Below are 18,070 nucleotides of genomic sequence, written 5' to 3'. Positions count from 1 at the left end.
GCACTAGAAATGTATGCAAATGAGCGCATATTTCATTAAAGAATGCCTCATTTGCATATTAAAACCTAACATTTCAGAAAACTTGTAATACAAAAAATGTTTGCAATTATCAAAGTAATCAGTCAACTAAGTAAGGAGATATCTATTAGTTAATGTTTTTACCCTGCAGTGTCTCGCCTTAAAATGTCCTCCTCATTTAAACAAAGCCTTTATTTAAATCAGGCTCCTAAACTGACTCACTTGGATCTGAGGTATACAGATGCACATTCGCTTTCTGACACAGTCCACATGCTTTTATCTGTCGTCAATAGGACAAATGGAGTTGAAGTGAAAGGCGAAGCGGTACTCGATCTGACTGCAGCTGCATCACAAACTGTAAGTAAATTATTTTGATGTTTTATTTTGATCATTTTGTCAAAACACTTACGTGCAATTGCAAGGGGATGGGACACTGATACTGTTTCCTATGCAGTGACGTTAGCCAATCATAACAGTGGCCAATTACTGACCAGCCGTCCTTTAAAACAGGGTCAGAATGAGGGTTGAAAATAATCATTTTCGACATATTTCTTTGTTAAGTAAACCTCAAGGAACATATTAAAATAATATGAAACATATGACTCCTTTAAGTACTAATAAACCGTCTATATGCTAATAATATTGTCTGTTTCAGTTTCCACATGACTTAACCCTTGTGCAACCTTATGGACATTCATAATTGTGCCTGTGTTAATGCTGACTGCATAAATTTGGGCTCAGATGTGTATTTTATTGCAATTTTAATATTTCATCCTAATTTCCTTTAAATCTATTTTACACTAGGTACAAAAATAGATCCTCTCAGGACCTTTTGGACAAAAATGTCCTCATTGAAACCCATTAAAATGTCGATTTTTACTCCCAGGGCCATTTAAATATAAAATGATGCAGTATTTGTTAGTAGGCTTTCATTCTGTTTGGCAAGGCTTCAAAATTTAAATTTTGACTACTTTTTACTAGATGGTGCCATTTTTTCAAGTTTGGCATGTAAAGCAAATACTCGCTTTATTCTAGTTTTCTGCTTGTGCATATTATAGTCTATTATAGAGTCAGTTGGATGGTACTGCAAAAAGTTTGATACTGCACCCAAACAAAATCTTACTAAAAGCTTTTTTTTTTTTTTTGAGATATCAACCTCAAATTTGGCACACAACTTGTTTAGATGTATGGCTTTGATTTTCTATCAATATTTGAGTTCAAAATGTTTTATAAATTCTATATTTTGATATATAAAAAAAGTGCATAAATCATTTTCATGCACTTAAACTTCTAAAACTTTTTTGGTTTAAATTTTTTACAACTTTTTCAACAATAATCTGCCAAGCGACTTCTTTAAAATGAGACCAAACTTAAGTCTGTACTCCTAAGCTTCAAATGTTTGTCCTCTATGAACCTATGTGTTACCTTTTTAAATTGACGCACAATTTTGGACAAAAATGTCCTCATTGAAACCCATTAAACTGCAATGTTTCCTAGGGCCATTTAAATATAAAATGATGCAGTATTTGTTAATAGGCTTTTTAAATTAAATCTTTTAGTATTTTTTACTAGATGGTGACATTTTTCTCAGGTCTGGCATGTAAAGCAGATACTTGCTTTATTCCTGTTTTCTGCTTATGCATATTATAGTCTATTATAGAGTCAATTGGAAACATTCTGGAAATGCACCCAAACAAAATCTTATTAAAAGCTATTTTATTGAGATATCAACCTCAAATTTGGCACACAACTTGCTTAGATGTATGGCTTTGATTTTCTATCAATATTTGAGTTCAAAATGTTTTATAAAATATATATTTGATATAAAAAATGCTTCAAAGCTTCAATGGACATGGAAATTTTTGTCCTCTATGGACATGTGTAACTTTTTTCAATCGACACACAAGGGTTAATATTGAATGTTGCGTTTAAATGACTTGCACGGCTAATTTGATTATAATTAATTTATGGCAGCAACCAAACTTAATTTTTAAAGTTGAAGTAGGTGTACATTTTATACAGTGGACAACGTGGGCAATCATTTCAATCACCGGTCGGTCAAACGTCATAAGTGCTTGTAATAACACAAGTCTGAAATTCCTTGCATGCTTTAGCTTTAAAAGGCCAAAGGTGGCAAATCTTTCAGCTTATACAACTCCAAACTAAAGTATTCAACACATTAACTGTTCAGAGAAAATGTGACCAAAAGACAAATTTCGATTTCACAAAATCCTCCTGAACCTGCTCCATGTTCTTTAGAAGATCCTTACAGACTTTCATTTAATGAAAACTTCCCTCCTCATTCCATTTCATGCTGGTCAGCCTTTATTCAACGCCGTGCAACAATATAAATGCCTTTGAATAACAGCATCCACACATTCTTTAACACCAGCTGTTAGTGTTTCGTCAAAGAGGGACATCACTGAATGATTAACACTGGCTTGAAGCCTTAATAAAGTCTGTGGTGTTGATGTGGATATCGCTGAATATAATGACACATCATTACAGATGATCCTAAGCAGAGATCTGGCTAACTATTCGAATACTGACCATGTCAAACCCAAGTCAAATGTTTTTTTTATTTACAATTTAGTTGTAAACATTGGCAAATATTCTGGAAGACCATTTCCGCCACTGGGTAAAAAATAAAAAAGGTAATTGCAACTTTTTATTTCACAATTCTGACTTTTCTTCTTGGAATTGAGTCATATAAACTGGCAAATCTGACTTTTTTTTTCTTTTTTTTTTGACTGTGAGATATAAACGCACTATTGCAGATTATAATGTCAGAATTGCGGGATATAAACTCCCAGGCTTTCTTCCCAGGACTTTGTATCTTGCATTTCTGATATTAAACTCGCAATTCTGACTATATAACTTGCAATTGCGATTTTATATCATGCAATTCTGACTTTAAACTCGCAATTCTAAGAAATAAAGTTGTAACTATTTCTCAGAACTGCGAGTTTAAAGTCAGAATAGCGTGATATAGTTGCAAATAGTTGCAATTTAGAGTTTTTTCAGAGTTTATATCATGCAATTGCGACTTTATTTCTCAGAATTGCAAGTTTAAAGTCAGAATAGCGTGATAGAAACTCTGAATAAACTCTAAATTGCGACTATTTCTCAGAATTGAGTTTATATCATGCAATTTTGACTTTAAACCTGCAATTGCAATTTTGTGTCATGCATTTCTGACTTTAAACTTGCAATTCTGAGAAATAAAGTTGCAATTGCATGATATAAACTCTGAAAAAACTCTAAATTGTGACTATTTCTCAGAATTGAGAGTTTATATCATGCAATTCTGACTTTAAACTCACAATTTGGAGAAATAAAGTCACAATTGCATGATATAAACTCTGAAAAAACTCTAAATTGTGACTATTTCTCAGAATTGTGAGTTCATATCATGCAATTCTGACTTTAAACTCGCAATTTGGAGAAATAAAGTCACAATTGCATGATATAAACTCTGAATAAACTCTAAATTGTGACTATTTCTCAGAATTGAGAGTTTATATCACACAATTCTGACTTTAAACTTGCAATTGCAATTTTGTATCATGCATTTCTGACTTTAAACTCGCAATTCGGAGAAATAAAGTCACAAATGCATGATATAAACTTTGAATAAACTGAATTAGGTAATAAAACTATTTTGAGAAATAAAGTCAAAAATTGCAATAGAAACTGATAATTCTGACGTTTTTTTCTCAGAAATGGATGATATAAACTCGCAATTGCGAAAAAAAAAATGCATTTACTTGTACTTTTACGTTCAATACTTAAGTACATTTAAGATTAAAAAAATACTTTATGTTCCTAAGTACAATAAATATCACATACTTCAAGACTTTTACTCAAGTAATGTTGTAAATGGTGACTTCAGCTTCTACCAAAGTCATTTTCTGGTAAGATATCTGCACTTTTACTTAGGTATGGTACTTTATAAACCCCTGACAAACTGTACCCAGGTTAAACTTGGCAAACAGTCTCAAACTAGATTTCCTCACACCCATCTTATCAGTAAACCCTTTATTGGTTATGTGAAGATGTGGCATGTCTGTTGGGGCTGATGTATTTTGTTATTATAAATCTTGTCAGCCTTATTAACTGAGCAGAGACAAACTCTGCCATAATGTGTTGTGACAGCCGACATCTCCCAGAATGTGTGATGATTAAAAATGGCTGGGGCAAAAAGGGCAAAATTATTCACATCCAAGCAGAGCTGAGACTCCAGCCAAGGATAACAGACTCATCAAACACACATGCTTGTAGATGAGCATAAATCAGATGTGTGTGTGCTGAAATATGTGCTGTTACAACGATGCGCATGAACACACACGCAACTGCTGTTACCTATCCTGTTTTGTCTTATTTTGCTTATAAATTTTCATAAAGTCTAATAAAACCAAACAGCAAAAACGGCTCTACCAGCAGCTAACAAGCCAAACCAAGTGGAAATAATAGTTGAATTTATAAAAATAACCCTGTTCAAAAGTTTACATACCCTTGATTCTTAATATAGTGTTGTTCCCTGAATGATCCACAGGTTTGTTTGTTTAGTGATAGTTGTTCATGAGTCCCTTGTTTGTCCTGAACAGTTAAACTATCTGCTGTTCTTCAGGAAAATCCTTCAGGTCCCACACATTCTTTGGTTTTCAGCATTTTTGTGTATTTGAACCCTTGCCAACAATGACTGTATGATTTTGAGATCCACCTTTTCACACTGAGGACAACTGAGGGACTCATATGCAACTATTACAGAAGGTTCAAACACTCACTGATGCTCCAGAAGGAAAAACCATGCATAAAGAGCTGGGGGTGAAAACTTTTGAACACAATGAAGATGTGTACATTTTTCTTATTTCGCCAAAATATTATATTATTTTCATTTAGTGCTGCCTTTCAGAGGCTACAGAAGATATTTACATGTTTCCCAGAAGTTAAATTTAGCCTGATCTTCGAATTCCAAAAGTTTTAGCAAGTGCAGAAAGTCATTAAGCTCAGACACTAACTGCCTATAAGGGTGAATTATTTAAATACTAATATATAGTTCACTACAAATTAAATAAGTTAAATATGAATGGTATAAGAATTAAATAATGCACTCAATATGAATTTGAAATGTTTTATATAATTTAATAACTACATATTTTAAGCTTTATTTTGAACTATATTTAACTTGTTACTGCTGTAGTAATAATAATTTAATGCACAGCTCTTTTTTCAGCTTGTCAGATGTTCGTCCCGTTATTACTGTCAAAGACTTGTGCATATTTAGCCGATTTACTCACTTTTTTTTTTTTTAACTCGTGTTTGTCATTCTTGAAAAGCTATACATGGACATTTGGTCCTCTTAGACAAACAAAACTTTTCTTCGATTGTGAATGGATTATGTAGAGAAATCGAGCAAAGTACACTACTATTGCAGCACACTACAGCTGAGTGGAAATGACTGAGCTGGCTTGTCTAAAACAAGGAAGTAATCCATGCATATGGTCAATTAACATTATAATTGGACTTGATAGTAAAAAAATGTATAGAAAAGTCTAAACAGATGGCTGTTTTTCAACGAAAATGGTTACTGGGAACCCAGCAGGGGAACAGGAACAAACTTGAGCAGGTGATTAATGAAAACAAAGTGATTTCTTCCTGCTTTCTGTGGTCTGATGCCTGGAGGTGATGAACATGCACTGTTCCTCTTACCGGCTGCGGCTGCTCGGCGATACAGCAGTTGAAGCACAACCAGAATTCACTCATGACTAGCAGACAGTCCTAAAGTGCCGCTGTGCCCGTGGGCCCTGAGGGGCTCTGGCGCTTCTGGACGGGGCACAAGTCTGACGTTCCAAAGCTCCGATCTGGGATGACGGCGGAGTTCTTCTGCCTGAGGTTCCGGACTTGGTCAGGATCCAGAGAGCAGTGGCAGAGATCCAGACAGGAAGCCTGTTTATGGCTCAGTCCACTTAGCAGACACTCAGACCTGCAGGACACAAGAAGATGCTGTCAGATTATTTACACCAGCGTTTGCCTAATGGGAAACAGATACAGTGCCTTGCGAAATTATTCATACCCCTTCATTTTTTTTCACATTTTGTTATGTTGCTGCCTTAATGTTAAACTACTTTAAATTACTTTTTTCCCACATCAATCTACACTTCCCTACTCCATAACGGCAAAGCAAAAAATAGGTTTTTAACATTTGTGCAAATTTATAAAAAAATAAATAAAAAAAACTGAAAAGATCCCGTTGCATAAGTATTCATACCCTTTTCTGGGACACTCGAAATTTAGCTCCGGATCATTCATATTGCTTCTAGATGTTACTACACTTGGAGTGGAGTTAAACTGTGGCAAATTCATTTGAATGAGTCTGATTTAGAAAGGCACACACCTCTCAGAAAAGGACTAACAGCTGAAAATGCATATCAGAGCAAAAACCTGAGGTCATCTGCAGCGATGTAGGACGATTTTGAAGTTGGAGGAGAAAATGAGATGGAAGTTTTTCGACATACCCTAACTGTCTTGAACCGGAATACAGAGAGTTCAGGCAGGGCTAGACAAGATGAGCATTTGAGGTTAAAAAGTACAGAAATTTTAATAAAAAAAAAAAAAACTGATTGTTTTGTTAATTAAGACCCTTGTTCCTCGGCTGGGATCGTTTAGAGCTCTTTGAAGCTGTGTTTAAACTGCATTTTGTAAGTTCAAACTCGGGGGCACCATAGAAGTCCACTATATGGAGAGAAATCCTGAAATGTTTTCCTCAAAAAGCACAATTTCTTTACGACTGAAGAAAGAAAGACATGAACATCTCGGATGACAACGGGGTGAGTACATTATCTGTCTAAAACAGACCACATAAATACACACAAAAAATAAATATAAATCATGATAAAAGTGTGTCCGAAAGTGTAGCCACATCTCTACTCACAATATAAACCTGATGAAAACCTCACTGAAAACTTTAAAACTAATAGCTTTACACCTTCTGGAAAATCCAGAAAAGATTGTCCTCTGAGACTGTAAGTGCTTTGTTCTTGATGAAGTATTAAAGCCGATGTTAACAGCAGTTCACTGTTCAACACCCACAGCTGGAGGAACGAGGGCCACGTTGGATTACAAACTCTACTTACTAGTGTGTTGAAGTCATTAGAGTCCAGAGTCCAAGTCTGCACTCATTAATCCACTTCACAGCACTCAGAAACCACAAACACAGGACACGGTCTTTCAGCTCAACTCTTCTGCACTAGTACCAATCCATTCATGGGCAAGAGCTCAATTACTAAGACAAAAACCAAGTGCAGGGAACATGAAATCAGTTACTAACTTCAGTTGCTAATGTACTAAGGCTGTGAGACAAGCGAGACAGGAAATAGATATTGTAGTACTGCAGTGAAAACAGAAGGAACAGAGGAACTATAGTCTATTTGCATAATACTGGGTGTCATTCACTAATAAGTACATGCATTATTCAGTAACACTTTATTTTAAGGACCAATTCCCACTGCTAACTAGTTGCTTATTAGCATGCATATGTGACCCTGGACCACAAAACCAGTCATAAGGTTAAATTTGACAAAACTGAGATGTATAGATCATATGAACGCTCAACAAATAAGCTTTCTATTGATGTATGGTTTGTTAGGACAGGACAATATTTGGCCGAGATACATCTAATTGAAAATCTGGAATCTGAGGGTGCAAAAAAATCAAATACTGAGAAAATCATCTTTAAAGTTGTCCAAATTAAGTTCTTAACAATGCATATTACTAATCAAAAATTACATTTTGATATATTTATAGTAGGAATGTTACAAAAAAAAATCTTCATGGAACATGATCTTTACTTAATTTCCTAACGATTTTTGGCATAAAAGAAAAATCAATCATTTTGACCCATACTATGTATTTTTGGCTATTGCCGTCAGCTCACGTTCTCATGAAAGCCGACGCAAGGCTTGCAGTTTTACATAAAGCAGCTCGCAAACACCCGAATTTATCTCTTGATGTGTTCTAATGGGTGGATTGAATTAAATCGCTGGAATATTTTAATTGTAAAGCCAGTATTTATTTGCATTTTCCACCGATTTCAAAGTGAAAGTAGGTAAGCGGTCACTCCCCCTCTCCTTCAGTGCAGTGGAATTGCTCCTTTAGAGCGGGCATTTTTCTCAGTCAATGTAAGTCTATGGGAAATTTTTCATGTTTAAAAATTAATAATAAATAAACTGTAAGTGTGAGCAGTCTAAAAAGACATAGCAACAAACTTCAAATCAGGGCCCAGGTATCTGCCAAGTTTGGGGCTAGTGGCATTAAAGGCCTAGGAGGAGTAGCGTTCAGAAAATTTAGTCTCAGTAAATAAATATATAGCATGACAGTAAATAAACTACAAATAATACCAAAACAGCCTATGATAACAATGACCTGTTCTGCAATAATACTTGCATCAGTGCTTTTATTTTTTAAGCAAAAAATAGCTGGCATTCTCAGTCGCCTTCTCCGACACACAGCCCTTCGGCAGGTAATGACATCAAGGTCTTTATGCATTGTTAAAGCATTTATATACAATTATATTCGATAATTTTTCTCCTAGCATCGATGTCACGTTACACTGCCTCTAAAACCTGCCCGAAACTGTTCCTTCTAAGCCTTTCAAAGTCATTGCCTGATAGTGATAAGGCAGCGAGGCAGCAAGTCAGCTGCCTAGGTTTTCGGACGCAGCCTTTGTCTCTCAAATGAAAGAACTGCCTATTTTCTGATATACATCACATTAGCATAATCCCCACCTGCCCATAAAATATAAACACTCTGACTTGTCCACAAACACTTCTGCTAGTTAGTGTGTTTCCCTTATGGAAATTTAACCATGTACCATTTGTATAACCATAATTTTACTGCAAATACCATGGTTAAACCATGGTTAGTGTACCAAGGCCATGGTTAGTTTGTGGTAACCATGGTTTAACTTTAGCAAACATGGTCTTTTGGTTTTACAGTGCCTTGCGAAACTATTCATACCCCTTCATTTTTTTCACATTTTGTTATGTTGCTGCCTTAATGTTAAACTACTTTAAATTACTTTTCCCTACATCAACCTACACTCCCTACTCCATAATGGCAAAGCAAAAATTAGGTTTTTAACATTTGTGCAAATTTATTAAAAATAAAAAACTTAAAAGATCCCGTTGCATAAGTGTTCATACCCTTTTCTGGGACACTCGAAATTTAGCTCAGGAGCATTCATATTGCTTCTAGATGTTACTACACTTGGAGTGGAGTTAAACTGTGGCAAATTCATTTGAATGAGTCTGATTTAGAAAGACACACACCTCTCAGAAAAGGTCTAACAGCTGAAAATGCATATCAGAGCAAAAACCAAGATAACTGCCTGTAGAGCTCAGTGACAGACTTGCGTTAAGGCAATGATCTAGAGAAGAGTTCAGAAAAAAATCTGCTGCATTGAAGGTTGACAGAAGCATTATCCATAATGGAAGACGATTGGAACAACTAGGACTCTAGAAAATGTCTGCCAGCCCCCATCCAAGCTGACAGATCTTGAAAGGGTGAAAAGGTGAGGCAAAGAATGGCAGATAATTGCCAAATGCAGATGTGCAAAGCTTGTCACATCAGACCCAAAAAGACTTGAGGCTGTAAAGGTGCTTCAACTATGTACTGAGTTAAGGGTACGAATACTTATGCAATGTACTTATTTCAGTGTTTTATTTTTAATACATTTGTCAAATTTGCAAATCTGGTTTTTGCTTTGTCATTATTATGGTGTATGGAGTGTAAATTGATGTGGGGAAAAACTTATTTAAAGCAGTTTAACATAATGCTGCAACAAAACAAAATGTGACAAAAATGAAATTTCAATAAAATAAGAATACCGTCATAATATAGTAATAATTACAGTGACATTGACCCTGATAAAATGGGTAACATTTTAGTATAGGGAACAATTCTCACTATTAACTAGTCACTATTAATATTAGCATTCCTATTATTAACATATTGGCTGTTTATTAGTATTTACAAAGCACATATTCTGCATGACCATATTCTACATCTCTAATCTTAACTTAACAACTACCTTACTATTAATAAGCAGCAAACCAGGAGTTTATTAAGGCAAAAGTCATAGTTATTGACCATCTTTTACTATATTAAAAGGGTAGTTCACCCAAAAATGAAAATTCTGTCATCATTTACTCACCCTTTTACTCGTTCCAAACCTGTATAAGTTTCTTTCTTCTGTTGAAGATATTTTGTAAACTGTTGATGGTAGCAATTGACTTCTATAGTAGTTTTTTCCATAATATGGAGGTCAATGGCTACCGTCAAGTGCAGGATGAGTAAATGAAGACAGAATTGTAATTTTTCCTTTAATGTTCATTCTGAAGAAAAAAAAAGGTTCCATGCATGGAATCTTTTCTCTGCACAAATGGTGCTTTATAGCTGGAAGGCTATAGATTCTTCAGTCTATTAAGGCAAGGTGAATAGGATAAAAAAAAAAAAAAAAACGAATAGTTATCGCCTTACTTACCCAGATGCTTTATTACTTTGATAATTGCAAACATTTTTTGTATTACAAGTTTTCTAAAATGTTAGATTTAAATATGCAACTGAGCCATTATTTAATGAAATATGCGCTAATTTGCATACATTTCTAGTACAGAAATCTAAACACTGGATGAAGTCAGTTTCAAAATTCTTGTTTAGTTTTTTTTTTTTTTTTGACATATTAGAGTCAAATGTTTTTACAGAGGGAATTTTCTCATTTCATCACACCATAATTCAGAAAAAAAACTTAGAATAGACAGGAAACACTATTTTTTGACCATTTTTTGGGGGAATAAAATATATCAAATCAAGCAAATTATATATCAAATCCCTCTGTTAAAACCTGCAGGATATAGACAGGAATAAAAAAGTAAAGTTTGGTGTGTGTAAGTGCTCCTGAAGTGGAGATTTATGGCTCAGTGTAGGAGAACAAACTCATTTTGAGAAAACAGCCTTTAAAATACGTATTCTAATTGAAATCTATTGACACAAATAGATAAAAAGTGCTATAAAAGAAACACTTAACAGTGTCTTTTGGATGTTTTCTTTCCACTAGTCTGACAAAAACACTATGAAAATCCAAAAAGCTCAAAATCTCAAACTTGATAGGTGCATAAAAAATGCGTTTTTACCTGCAGTGTCTCGCCTTAAAAGGTTTTTCACACTAAGAAACAAATCACTGTTCACTGAAACGTTCTTTGAGGAACCAAAAATGCACTGGTGAAACCCACTAGTAAAAAAAGGTCAAACAATTGGCTCAAATACATGAAATGCTTCACAATGCCTAATGTCACAGCCTTAAATCTGTATGGCACTTTTGATAAAAGCATCTGTCAAATGAAAACCAAAATCCTGGTAATGCTTGCATTATACTTTCTGACTGAAAATGTGCTATTCGTATGATTGTAGGCAAGGTGGTGGACACATGCTGGTGCATCCTGTGCTGAGAACACTTAATGCTCAAAGATATGAGCCAAATGTCTATGGAAATGAACCTTGGAACAGAGCTGGTCTCTGTGCAGCGTCTTCCGCTGCTAAAATTATCCCCGCATTTCAATACGCTTTGATTCCTTTATTGATGTGACAGTGTCTAGTTTCTCCGCACTCTCTATTCATCCTGGATTAATCAAGGGAAGATCTAAAAGTTGACAGGATGTGAAATCATTTCAGGCTGAAGTGTATCCGGCACATGCTGTGACTGAACCAAAGACATATAAGAAATGTGGCACAATGTAAAACCTAAAGGTCGACAATTTTGGTCTTGAAAGATGATTACATTTTAAACATACACTGCTGCTTAAAAGTTTGGGATCAGTACGATTTTTTATGCTTTAAAAAATGTCTTATGCTCATCAAAGTTCCATTTATTTGATCGTCTTAATATACTTTAAAATATAATTTATTTCTGTGATGCAAAGTTGAATTTTCAGTCTTCAGTGCTTAATATTGTTTCATAACCTGTGATAGTTCAGGATTCTTTGATGAATAAAAAGTTGAAAGGAACAACATTTATTCCAAATAGAAATCTTTTTTAACAATATAAGCCTTTACTATCACTTTTTATCAATTTAACACATCCTTGCCGAATAAAAGTATTAATTTCTTTCAAAGAGAGAAAGAAAGAAAAAAATGACTGACCTCAAACTTTGAACAAGGTGTTTATTGTTACAAAAGTGTTCTATTTTTTTGAAAAAAACTGTTCTTTTTAATGTTTTATTTATCAGAGAATTCTAAAAGTAAAAGTATCACAGGTTACAAAAAAATATTAAGCAGCACAACTGTTTTGAACAGTAATAATAAATCAGCATATTAGAATGATTTCTGAAAAATCATCTTTGCATCACAGGAATAAAATATATTTTAAAGTATATTAAAATAGAAAACCACTATTTTAAATTGCAGCCATCAAGTTTAAAATACATGAGAAAATACGTTAAAATGTAGACAATACCACATGCAAGATTTTGCAAGAAAATACTATTTTAGTCTTTCAGCTTTAAAGTTGCATGCTTATTTAAATTTATTACTTGCTTAATCTGTGTAATTATTTGTGAAATCTACTAGCAATATTTGGATGTAAATTGTTTCTACACTATTTTTTTCAGTGCTGTTATGTATTAATCATTTTGGGGTCAGTTTTTGGGGATCAAGATATGTTTGTAAAAAAATCAATACTTACACTACCAGTCAAAAGTTTGTGAACAGTAAGATTTTTTATGTTTTTTAAAGAAGTCTCTTCTGCTCACCAAACCAGTATTTATTTTATCCAAATAAAACAAAAGTAGTAACGTTTTGAAATGTTTTAACTATTTAAAATATCAGCATATTAGAATGATTTCTGAAGGATCATGTGACACTGAAGACTGGAGTAATGATGCTGAAAATTCAGCTTTGAAATCATAGGAATAAATAAGATTTTAAAATATATTTAAATAGACAACAGTTATTTTAAAAAGGAAAAATATTTCAAAATTTTACTGTTTTTGCTGTACTTTGGATCAAATAAATGCAGGCTTGGTGAGCAGAAGAGACACTGTTCAAAAACTTTTGACTGGAAGTGTATATTCAGAAAGAGTGCATTAAAAATTCATCAAAAGTGACAGTAAAGACATTTATAATGTTACAAAAGATTTCTATTTCAGATAAATGCTGTTTTATTCATCAAAGAACCTGAAAAAATTTTACTCAGATGTTTTTAACATATTAATAATAATAAAAGATGTTTTTTGAACAGCAAATCAGAATATTAGAATGCTTTCTGAAGGATCATGTGACACTGAAGACTGGAGTAATGATGCTGAAAATTCAGATTTGAAATCATAGTAATAAATTAGATTTTAAAATATATTCAAATAGACAACAGTTATTTTAAAAAGGAAAAATATTTCAAAATTTTACTGTTTTTGCTGTACTTTGGATCAAATAAATGCAGGCTTGGTGAGCAGAAGAGACACTGTTCAAAAACGTTTGACTGGTAGTGTATATTCAGAAAGAATGCATTCAAATTGATCAAAAGTGAGAGTAAAGACATTTATAATGTTACAAAAGATTTCTATTTTTCAGATAAATGCTGTTTTATTCATCAAAGAACCTGAAAAAATTTACTAATCTTTTTTTTAGCATTATAATAAAAATAAGAAATGTTTTTTGAACAGCAAATCAGAACATTAGAATGATTTCTGAAGGATCGTGTGACACTGAAGACTGGAGTAATGATGCTGAAAATTCAGCTTTGAAATCATAGGAATAAATTAGATTTAAAAAAATATTCAAATAGACAACAGTTATTTTAAATAGTAAAAATATTTCTACATTTTACAGTTTTTTTCTGTATTTTTAATCAAATAAACAGCCTTGATGAGCAGAAAAGACTTCTTTAAAAATATACTGATCACTGATGTGCTAAAGTTAAAGCAACTCAAGTTAATTTAGTCAACATTTGGGTGTAGATTACCTCAAAGAAACCAGACATGACCCAAAACAAACACAACTCCAATTCTGATTTGCTCTTTCCTCAGGAAAGGACACTTTGAGCTCATCCAGGCAGTTCGAAAATTCTTAGAAGTGTAAACTTTAATTCTTCAAACTGAGCAAACGATAGGTGAAACTTTAGCAAATGCATTTCCTATTCCTCCTGAAGGAAAGAAGGATGATTTCTAATTAAGAATCCCATATTCCGGCAGGGATGCACGCAGAAAACACTCCATTAGCGGTGAGCCACAAAGAGCAGCCGGCCCATTGAAAGAGACTGTCAGCACAAGAAAGGCCTCTGTGTGAGGGGTCAGAGGAAGACCCTTCACAATAAACTCAAGACCTGTTCCCAGGGTAGATGCCACGCAGTGACAGAAATGGCAGGCTCGAGAAATTTCGTCCATTACTATACTGGAATAAATATAACCTATGTGTTACTTACACAGCTATCTTACTCCAGGTTTGAAGGTAGATCAATGAATCAGAATTCAGACTCAGAGCTATCTATTATATAATATTAATAGCAATTGTTTGTTCAGAACTCAAGTGTTACATAATGTAACACTAAGCTGTTTTTACACTGATGTTAGACTGGTTTTGCATCTTCTGGTTCGCAGCCATCAAGTTTAAAATACATGAGAAAATAAGGAAATAAGTTTAAGGTAGTCTAAATGTAGACAATTCCACATGCACTTTAAAAAAAGTAGTCTACAAGCAATATTTGAGTGAAAATGTTTTTTTTTTTTTTTTTTAGTGTTGTTATTTATTAAACAACTTTTATTGAATTCCAAATAAAAATAATTACATCAGTATCCACTAGTAGAATTTCTGGGGTCAGTTTTTGCAGGTCAAGATACTTTTTTTTTTTTACATTTACTTGCTCTAAAATACAGCAAAAGTGGTAAAAATGTGAAATATTTTTACTATTTAAAATAACTGTTTTCTATTTAAATATATATTATAAAACGTAATTTATTCCTGTGATTTCAAATCTGAATTTTTTAGCATCATTACTTCAGTCTTCAGTGTCACACGATCCTTCAGAAATCATTCTAATATGCTAAATTTTCTGTTCAAGAAATATTTATTATTATTATTAGCAATATTTAAAACAGTTGAGTACATTTTTTGATTCTTTGATGCAACTTTTTTGCAAAGATGCTTTAAATTTGCAAAAATTTCAGATAAATGCTGTTCTTCTGAACTTTCTATTCATCAAAGAAACCTGAAAAGATCTACTCAGCTTTTCAACATAATAATTAAAATAATACATGTATTTTGAGCAGCAAATCAGAATATTAGAATGATTTCTGAAGGATCACGTGACACTGAAGACTGGAGTAATGATGCTAAAAATTCAGCTTTGATATCACAGAAATAAATTACATTTTAAAATATATTCAAATAGGAAACAGTTATTTTAAATAGTAAAAATATTTCAAATTTTTACAGTTTTTTCTGTACTTCGGATCAAATAAATGCATGCTTGGTGAGCAGAAGAAACTTACAGTTCAAAAACTTTTGACTGGTGGTGTACATGTATATCCAGAAAGAATGCATTCAATTCAATTTCGATTTCAAAATAAATGCAGTTTTTTTTTACTTTAAACACGTCAAAGAATCATGGAAAAAAGCACAAAATTATTGGGCACCACAACCACACTTGCACAAATTTACTGTTTTAACTGCAGTTTTGATCAAATGAATGCAGCCTTGATGAGCCTAAGATACTTCCTTCAAAAATATTTAAGAAAGAGTCAAACTTTTGTATACACATGATATAAAATGATTCCGACCAGGCAACAATAGCATTTTGGTCAAAGCACCTTCCCCATATTTGCATTAATGCAAGTCAATGCGTTTTATAACTCAGAGAGCCATCATCAAGACTAAACCACATCATGAACTGGCCTCAACCGAACGCATAAATCACACACCAATGCAACAAATCCACCAAAAAACGGCTGATTCACAATCTCTAAAAAGAGTTTACTCACCATCCTCAACTGGCCGCAGTGATGAAGTGAGAGGAGAGGAGAGGCGAGCTGCAGCCTCAGCGTTTATCTCAAGGCTGAGGAGCTGTGAGCTCCGGCTGCGCTCCGCTCTCCAGGAGGCCTTTGTCCCTCACTCAGTTACGGATCAGCGGGCAAGTGGCATTCATTCACTGCATCACTGACTCTCCCCCTACACGCTCCTGAGCTCTAAGCCCCGCCCCCTCCGTCCCACCGCCGCGGAGGCTTTTATGTAAGCACCATCCTCCCACTGAAGCAGCGCGCTCCTACTGAATGCGGCTTACGTAAGCAATGCCAGGGTGGAGAAACGCACACAGTGTACTGGCTTACAAGAAAACTAGTGGCGAAAACCCCAACAATCTATAATCCTGTTCAGTGTATCACATAAGAACATGCCTTCATGCGCTCCATTACATTCCAGACCACAGATTAGACTCACCAATGCTGGAATATTGGCACAGAGCAGGAATAGAGCATGAGATGGATGGATATATAACATGAGGAAATGCAACTCAGCAAAAATGGCTGATTGGAGAAGTGGAAATATAAATGTTCTTTTCAGAGAGGGAAACCCCAGCTGCCCTTTTCTCAGCTCATTAACCAATGCTTGACACGGGACGATTGTCTGGCTTGTTGTTGAACACTGGCTTTCAATTCCTTTATCATTCGACTTGTTGCCAGGGTAGACACTAGTTGAGGTAGTGGTTTTGGTGAGGTGTGTGTGTTATGAGGACTAAATGTCCCTACAAGGATAGTAACACCAGTAAATGTTGACCTTCCCTGCTGAAAAAAACAGCTAATACCAGCCTAGGCTGGTTGGCTGGTCTTAGCTGGTTTAAGCTGGAAGTAGCTGGTTTTAGCTGGTCTCCCAGCCTGACCAGCTAAGACCAGCCTGGCCAGGCTGAAAAAGTGGCCAAAACCCCTCTAAAATCAGCCTGCCTTCCAGCTATGACCAGCTAAAACCAGCCAACCAGCCTAGGCTGGTTTTAACTGTTTTTTTCACCAGGGTTGTGGGTGCAATTATACAGAACAAAGTGTTTTGCAAATCTAAAACTGCAGAAAGTTTCCTGTGAGGGTGCGTTTTGGGGTAGGGTTTGGGTACACTCTTAAAAATACGGTGCCTTGCGAAATTATTCATACCCATTTTTTTTCACATTTTGTTATGTTGCTGACTTATGTTAAACTACTTTAAATTACTTTTTTCCCACATCAGTCTACACTCCCTACTCCATAATGGCAAAGCAAAAAATAAGTTTTGCTAAAACCAGTTAAAACCAGCTAATTTAACAAAAACATCTAGAACCAGTTAATTTAGCCAAATACAGTTACAAAAAGGCTAAAACCAGTTAAAATCTGCTAGAAAAAAACAGTTGATTTAGAAACTAAACAGCTAAAAAAACAGCTAAAACCAGTTGATTTAACAAAAACAGGCTAAAAAACATCTAAAACCAGTTCATTTAGCCAAACCCTGCTGAAAAAAACAGCTAATTCCAGCAGGCTGGTTGGCTGGTCTTAGCTGGTTTAAGCTGGAAGTAGCTGGTTTTAGCTGGTCTCCCAGCCTGACCAGCCTGGCCAGGCTGGAAAAGTGGCCAAAACTCCTCTAAAACCAGCCTGCCCTCCAGCTATAACCAGGCTGGTTGACTAGCTAAAACCAGCCAACCAGCCTAGGCTGGTTTTAGCTGTTTTTTTCACCAGGGAATACAGTTACAAAAAAAGGCTAAAACTAGTTCAAATCTGTTAGAAACCAGATGATTCTGCAAAAAGCAGCTACGTTAAAACCTGCTGATTTACCAAAAACAGCTAAAACCAGTTCATTTAGCCAAATACAGTTACAAAAAAGGCTAAAACCAGTTAAAATCTGTTAGAAACCAGTTGATCAAGCAAAAAAAGTTGAAAAACATCTAAAACCAGTTCATTTAGCCTAAAACAGTTGCAAAAAAGGCTAAAACCAGTTAAAATCTGTTAGAAACCAGTTGATTTAGCAAAAAAACACTTAAAAAACATCTAAA

At 34.5% G+C, this 18,070-nt stretch overlaps 1 protein-coding gene across 2 annotated transcripts in view; it reads right to left on the bottom strand.

Moving 5' to 3' along the window:
• The window catches only part of cdc42se2 (CDC42 small effector 2), a 73,642-nt gene that overhangs the window by 21,484 nt on the left and 34,088 nt on the right, over positions 1 to 18,070 (bottom strand). Inside the window, exons 1-2 of one of the 2 annotated variants that reach the window (XM_073830060.1) lie at positions 16,047 to 16,185; positions 5,731 to 6,004 (exon numbers count right to left, since the gene is read on the bottom strand). In XM_073830060.1, the coding sequence (XP_073686161.1) occupies positions 5,731 to 5,784 (54 nt within the window). In that variant the 5' untranslated portion in view covers positions 5,785 to 6,004; positions 16,047 to 16,185. Of the gene's footprint in view, positions 1 to 5,730; positions 6,005 to 16,046; positions 16,186 to 18,070 lie in introns of those variants that run through there. The other variant, XM_073830059.1, reaches the window with a different exon arrangement.

This window comes from Garra rufa, chromosome 23 (assembly GCF_049309525.1).
Source record: "Garra rufa chromosome 23, GarRuf1.0, whole genome shotgun sequence".
NCBI classification, from domain to species: Eukaryota; Metazoa; Chordata; class Actinopteri; order Cypriniformes; family Cyprinidae; genus Garra; species Garra rufa.
This window is presented reverse-complemented; position numbering and strand designations above follow the sequence as displayed.